Here is a 7935-nt window from a genome sequence, read left to right on the forward strand (position 1 = left end):
TAACTTAAAGACCATTGAAAAAAAATCTTTTTAACCAATCCAGATCCGTGAATCTCTACATTGAATTTATTGAGAATTCAAAATTCCAATTGATGTGCATTGCGCCTGAGAAATAACTAGTGGTGCGGCAAAAAGTAAATAAAAGAGCATTGGCATAGTCAATAGGTCTCGCCTTTGGGAACTTATACGTTTTTAGCCAGGCAGCACCTTAACAGCGCTGAAAAACGTCCGTGGGATATGTAAGTTCTACATGCACTTTTAGATCATTGCCAGCAAAGGAGGTGCCTTTATAATGTGCTTTATTGAAGAAGAGCGACTCCTCAGAGACGTACCGCGTAAGAGACTGCGCTTCCCTCACATCAGTCACGAGCCCCGTGATCTCTGAAAACGAAAGGCTTTGCTGAAATGACAGCGCGCCTCCATCTGGTAATACGGCCTGCAGGCCTTTTAAGAGAGAGGCGAAAGGCACATTTGTCTAGATGGGCCTCAAACGTTGTGTCATCTTGCAGATTGAGCACAGGCAAGAGGTGTTCACAGAAGGCAGTGTGTGAGGTGGTGGCTCTGCAGTGCCGTCGGCGAGACGATAGCCACACAATAGACACACTTACAGAACATCAAAAGGCCACTGAACTCACCAATAGTGAAGGAACATGACAGTATTACCATAACAATAAGCACGGCCACGCAGCCCTGAAAGTGAAAGTGTGATACAAAACAGATGGCACCCTGCGCGCACCGAAATCTAAATGAAAACAAGCGCGACCGCCCAGCCGCTAAAGTGAAAGGACACTAATTAGAAATAGATGGCCCCTGAGCCGTAACTGCAAGCCGTAGGCCGTGGGCGGATACATTTCCTGGGAAAGGTGGGACGGTATGCAACGTTTACAACAAAGTTTTTACAACGCACTACCATTACAACGCAGGCATTACCACGCATACCATTACAACGCATTGCGCTGGGGGGCGCTCTAGGATAGGGAATACGTTTAATTTTCTATCCAACACCTTCCCTAGTGTCCACGGGGACTGGAGTTGGAATAGAAAATTATACTTACCACTATCCAGCACCTCTAAGCGCTATGCGTTGTAACGGTATTCGTTGTAAATACCGCGTTGTAAAGGTATGCGTGGTAAAAGTATGCGTTGTTACGTCATACATCCAGGTGGGACATGCACCTGCCTTTGCCCAATTGCATGCTGTCTTCGCACGCAAAGCCCAATAGGAAAAATGCTTAAGAAAAACCACGCACGGGCGTGTGAAAAGTCCCGAGTCATTCCAAGAGGTCGTTTTCCTAGAGCAGAGCATTCGCACTGCTCTAGGCTCGACCTAAAAAGGTAAGTTACAAATTTAGTCTGCTAATCGCTCTGTGTATCCATACAAAATGAGCCTGGTTTTAATAAAACTATATACGTGTGCTGCCTGCTGAACACCAGTCGACTGTCAAATACTACTCCTATGTTCTGTGACCGCCCACGGAGCATGCTCTATGGTGTGCTGTTGTGAACATTGAAATAGGCCATAAGCAAAGGCAAGGAGGCAGTTTGAAATATAAATGGATCTACGTTGTTCTTCAATCTAGAGGTCGTGCAGTCGGTGTGGTGCATATGCGCAGTTTTGTTACAGAAACGTTAAACAGGAAAATAAACTTTTCTGTGCCTATGTGATCTGGCTGAGACATATTGAACTCTTTTTTACAGTGAAACTTTATCTATCAAGTACACAAAACCATAGGCTGCCATTGAGATTTTTTTTCAAGTTTTCCCCCCCATATTCTGCCTGAAATATATTTGCCTTTTCAATTTGTCAATTGACTTGTCCTGTGCCTTTGAGGGTTTGTCTTTTGCTTGTAAATAACATAATCTCTTTGGAATGTGCCACAAAAAGATCTTTCTGTTCTACAGTAGGGTGTGAGGGATTTGAAAAAAAAACAGACATTTTTTAATGTATATTCTTCAAAATCATTCATATATACATCTCCTGTTGACCCAAATGTTAGGTAAGATGTTAAAAACCATAAATGCACTACACCTTCATGACTAAGGTGGCAGTTTTATCCGCCACCCAATTTTCACCATCCCTTATAGCTATTATGTAATTAATTTGACTATAATCTTCCATTGTAGTACAAGTGAATCTGTAAAACATGTGCAGTGGCTCAAAAGGGATACATATCCACACAAAGTGCAGTCAACAAATTAATATTGGCCCATTGCTGCAACCATGGGGTTGTCATGAAATATGAATTTTCCTAAGGTCAGTACTATGATGATGGCAAAGCACACACTTAGATAAAAGAGTGCACATTTTTCAAAAACAAGGGCATGGATGCTCTTTGTAATTGTCTGTGAAACTTGTCGAAAAAGTGGTGCAGCAATTTCCCCCAAAATCTTGAGAAAGCACCTTTAAAGGTTCCCTAAAACGTGACTAGTAAATATTTGAACCATTGTTTTCCGAATTTCTGTATATTTGTATTTTCTGCACACTAATTCAATTTTGCTGTTGTTGGTGAGAAATAGTTATAGTGATTGACATTTTAAAGAAATGAGGGGTGATAAAAGCTGCAGCCAGTGCTTAATTTGTAAAAAAAAAAGTTGCCAGGACCTGTGTTCGTTGACCATTGCAGCCTGCCCCACCCATTGGCCCTGCCAGTGCTGCCAGCCTAACTACTAACCACCGCAGTCCTACAAGTGTGACTATTAAGGTTCATCCCGGCACCCAACACTATATAAATGAGGCAACAGGTATTAGTCATTGTTATACGTGCTGGTGCTGACAATGAAGTGCTGGGGCCAAGCACCGGAAACCACCGGCTCAATTTAAGCACAGGCCGCAACATAACCTTCTGCAAGTGAGAATACAAGTGATGTAAAGAAATGTATACTGTACATTTGGCAGAAATACTTTTCAGTGAATTAAATAGCACATGACTGCGTGCTGTTTCCCAAAAAATAGATTTTATGTTCTCTTTTCCACTTTCGGTAGACGCAATTTAATTTTATAGTTTTCTTCTCTCAGTAAGAAAAATTAATTTAATAAAACTCTACAGTATTCTGTGGACACTAAATGGATTTAATATTTTCCTACAGGATGTATTTTTTTTCAATTTTTATTTCAATCCGTCCAGTAAAATAAATTTTTACTACAACTCTTACAATAGGCGACAAAATGGCCTGCAATAGAGTCACAATAAACTCTAATAAATATGATATGTATGTACCATTGAATGACTGGTGATAACAAACTAAGAAAGGAATTTGATTACAATGTAAAGGTAAAGGACCGAAAAAGTATGCCTTGAAAACATCTCGAATTTCAATGCTGACATTCTACTAGATCAGCTCCTAACATTTTTCCTTTTGCGTCTTTCTTTCTAGGCGCTAATAATGGAGTTCACATAGAAGGCAAGGAAGTCACTATCAATGGTGGCATTTACATTTTCCCTCAGACGATGGTGGGTCCACCATCAAGCACAGAAGGCAGTGCCCGACCAGTGCAAGCGACGCAGGACTTTGGCGGCATGCCCACCTCCATCGCAGAAGAGGGCCACCTCCCAGCCAATCGGCCACCGCCTTTCTCTCCTGGAGCGCCAGCATGGCATTGTGTCGCACCGCAACAGGAAGAGGGGAAAGACATGCACCTGGCAACACCAGAAAGCATGAATGAAGAAGCTTGGCATGGGCAGCCTGTCAGAAGCTTGCACATGGAAGAGGATGGAGAGATGGCCCTTGGGCAAACCCTCAGATCTGAGATCTCTTAGATGACCAGTTCCTCTGAATGAAAAACTCACACACTGTCAAACCCTCTGGTGCTCACATCCACCCTGACCTCACATCCTACTCTCAACGTGTGTCGTTTGTCGAACAGGTGTCAGTGGAGTTGTGCAAGTTGGGGGGATGCAGTGTGTGGGGGCAACAGTGGACAATTCCTCAGGTTCAAAATATTTTCCAAATTTGTTTTGAGGGTTTAGACAGGTGGAATACTTAGGGTCGAAGAGCAGATTTGATGAAGAACTCTGGAAAGAACAAAAATAGAGGTCCACAAACACTGGGGTTAATGTGTTCAATAAAAATGGACACTGTAGGTGGACACCCAGCGCCTAGCAAGAGGGAATATATTGGCGCCCTAGTGGAGTGTGGTATAGACTGAAGGAGAGATTACCTTCCAGGTCCCTATAATCTAAGGGTGGGTGGGATGAAGAGGCGATGAAAACAAGTCACAGCCCCAAGCTATTGGAATGGACGACTTAAAGAGAATGATAAATGAGGAACACCCTGGCTGTACTGTGAGTTTAGAAAAGGGGGCGCAATATGGGACGTCACCACTCTTTACTGTGAATGAGCTTGTAAAAATGGAAGTGTATATTTGGGCGAGCTCCAAGATCAGGTGTGAATGAGTTAAGAGAAGAATGGAGGGGCTCTAGCAGTAGAGGAGGTAAAGAGAACAACGAATACATAGCAGACGTCATGATCCCAGAGGCTGATGGACGGTTGTATGACGGAACAACGCAGGGAAATATTTCGCATGCCTTTACAACACATTTTATACCCCGCATTTCTTTAGAATGCATGCCATTACCACGCATTCTTTATATATATTTATATCTATAACAAAATGTATTTGTGGGGTGAGACCACCCTGCCAACTTACCTTAAATGCATGGTAAAGGAATGTGTTGTAAAGACGTATACATGGGATAATAATGTGTAGTAAAAAATGTGTGGTAAAGGCACAACGTGGTAACAACCTCCTTGTAAAGGCTGTTTCCAGTTGGTGGAATATCAGATTCACAGGAAGTACCTGATGAACACATTCAATATGAAACGCATCGCCTCGGAGACAATCCTGTTCTGGACAGTCAGCTAGGCTGTGCTAGGAGGGAGACGTGGCAAACCAAATGGAGACTCAGCATCCACAGGACCAAGTGTGCTTTGGCATTCTGCACAGCATGGATCTGTTGTGCAAGGAGCCCTGCATAGCCACTGTTAGCGTCATTTAGTTTAACATTCATCTGGCATTGCATAACCAACCTGTGCTCCTCTTGGGAATGTATGTCTAGGCTCATTTGAGCTGATGCTACTGGAGTGAGTCCTAGACCCACAGCAGAAGTCTGGGGCTTCATATTTCAAGGCAATCCCATGAATTTTAGTTTGCTTGCTCTTGCCATTGCTGTTCATAGGAGTTGAGATGGCCATGTTGGGGTTTTCAGCAGGCTCGCTGCTCCTCAAACGATTGGGGCCCATGACGGTGCAAGCAATTTCCAATCCATAAGATAGCATTTATTTTGCTACTGTTTTTTTATGCCTTTTCTTGTTATTTGTTACCACTTACAGGGAGCAATCTAATGCTGCTGCTTCACCTCGCCTTCTGGCATCAGTGACCCTGTTGTGGCCACTGGAGTTTCCTTGGCAACTCCACAGAGGGAGGTGCTGGTGACACTGTAGTCAACATTTTGCAAGGGCCATCTACCTAACAATAGAACATTGGACTCTGAGGGCCTTTTTCATGAGGAACTTCTTGAAGATGTTAAATATACTAGACTGAGATAAAGGCAAGCCCCGGGGAACCACACACTCCTTCGCCACACAGTTGAGAATATATGTGACCAGGGCAATAGAGGTGGATTACTAAAGCAGAAGAAGGGACTTATTGGGGCCCCAGCCTGAACCAGTAAATCGTTCAAGAATTAAGAACAATATATTGGCACGCTTCAGGTGCTCTTGGACCCCTTAACAGCAGGCGCAGTGCAAGTAGATTAGAAAAGATAAATATTGGGGGCCCGATTCACAGAACTAACTTAAGACAAAATCCTAAATTTACTACTTTTGGTATTCACAGAAGTTAGGATTTTGTTTTAAGTTTGTCTTAAGACAGACTTAAGACAGACTTAAGTTAGGATTTTGTCTTAAGTCGGTCTTAAGTCAGTCTTAAGTCTGTCTTAAGACAAAATCCTAACTTCTGTGAATACCAAAAGTAGTACGTTTAGGATTTTGTCTTAAGTTAGTTCTGTGAATCGGCCCCTGGGTGTTTTGAGGACAAAAGAACGGATATAAAGCAATACCTCTGGTGTGGAGGACTTCCCACCTTGTCATACAAATCTGCAAAGGAGGATCTCTTTGTTGTCTCAGTAAACCGAATATTCAGGGTTCTGCAGATGTCTGGGCAGCAGGACTGGCCCTGATGCACTCCAAACACCTGCTCTGTGCCTACTTTTTAGTTTTTTCTTATACGTGTGAAGATCTTTTAAAAGTCGTTCTTCTCAGGGATGGTTCAGGGATTTCGCTACAGAGCATTTACTGTATGTAGGGCGGCTCTGTGGCCTGAGCCATACGCTTCCGTTTGGACATACGTGTAATATACCCTGCTTTAGAACTGAGCTCTACAACCAGATCCCCTTCTGGGGTTTTCTGGTAAACTATAATCCTGATTAACATAATACAAATATCCGGGTGTGCCCATAAGCTAAAGTGCACTAAATGGAATATTCTACGTCACACAAGAGGCACCTGCGTTACAAATAGAATGGAAACAGAATCACACACCTGTATAATTTGGAGAATAAAGTGGTTCTTTTTTTAGTTCTGTGGTCTGCAAAACAACATACTGTGACATTGTTGGTGGCCTATTTGATTACGTTTGAGGTTTGATTAGTTTGAATGCAAATTGAGAGAGAGATCTATGTATGTATGTATGTATATATATATCAGCAATATTGACAAGTCTATATGATTTTTCTTTTTTTTTTTATCTGGCAAATGATAGTATGGAGTATTAGGTGTCAGTGAGACCCTGCCTCCCTACCCCTCCATCCGAGATTGCATCGTTCAACTGGAGCAGATCAAGAAATGACAGCAAGAGGGGAGAGGTAGTGGTTGCAACTTTGGAAATGGCACCCCAAACAAAGCTTCTGGAAGTGATGCTGAAGAGACATCTCCACGTGGAGGCCAGAACATACATACTCTTGCTTTCGCCACATGTACAGCGCTCTGATACCCGTTAGGGTTATGTTCACGCTTTATAAAACTTTTCAAATAAATAAATGAATACGCGGGCATTTTTCATCATTTATAAAAAAGGGAGTAATTTGAAGTATGGTCAAAGACATGTCAAGTCTCGTATCCCCCCTTAGGCTGTGCTGGTCTACACTCTTCGATCAGAATGCAGGGGACTGGAGAATGTCTGTTGAACACATCAAAACAGAGCCCATCTGCCAAGAATGCAAATGTAAAAAAATAACAAGTTTTGGTAAAACCAGTAGGTTTGCTATTAGTTTGGTGTGTGGGAATGACATCACATGCCCCACTAAATGTCAAACCTATTGATATTGACGATGCTTGATGTGGTACTAAGAAGCAAGTGCAGACTAAAGTACCAGATCTTCATAGGAAAAGAGTTGCTTTCTCTACGGTGGTATCCATATAGTTCAGATGCTTGTGTTAGTGTTCACTCTCCAGTGGCACCAGGCCTTTGGTGACTGAATTAAGAAGTAAAATAGTGGCAGATGTACAAAGCGATTTAGCATATCTTAAGGGCCCGAATCACTATTTCGGCCCGTTAAGAAATGCTAAATTGTCTTTTCAGATGCACTAAGGCCCATCTGCGGTCGCAATTTTTGATTTCTACCCGGTAGAAATCGCTAATTCAGACTGTGATTTAGGAATCGCAAATAGGGATCTCCTAATTGCGATTCCTAATGAACCTGTACATAGCATTTCCTAATTGCAAATTGGGTATTTAGGAAATGTTATTACCATCGACTTGAAGTTGATGGTAACCATGTGCAAAATTTAAGAAAGCATTTAAAAATAAAAATGTTAATGTGACATGAAGCGCAGAGATGCCCCTAGGGCATATGTGCACAACGCATTTCAGGGAGCCTCCAGGAGGGCCTTAACGCCAGAGGTACCCTTGGGTTTGGGTTTCCTAAATTGCTATTT

The 7935-nt window shown here is 42.5% G+C and overlaps 1 protein-coding gene across 1 annotated transcript in view; it reads left to right on the plus strand.

Annotated features, from left to right (window-relative positions):
• LOC147706385 (tumor necrosis factor receptor superfamily member 3-like) overlaps positions 1 to 7047 on the plus strand; it is a 149466-nt gene extending 142419 nt beyond the window's left edge. Inside the window, exon 10 of the mRNA XM_086932881.1 lies at positions 3376 to 7047. Coding sequence (XP_086789007.1) covers positions 3376 to 3758 — 383 coding nt within the window. The 3' untranslated portion in view covers positions 3759 to 7047. The remainder of the gene's footprint in view (positions 1 to 3375) is intronic.
• The last annotated feature ends 888 nt before the right edge of the window (positions 7048 to 7935 follow it).

This window comes from Lissotriton vulgaris, chromosome 7, assembly GCF_964263255.1.
Source record: "Lissotriton vulgaris chromosome 7, aLisVul1.2, whole genome shotgun sequence".
In the NCBI taxonomy this organism is placed as follows: Eukaryota; Metazoa; Chordata; class Amphibia; order Caudata; family Salamandridae; genus Lissotriton; species Lissotriton vulgaris.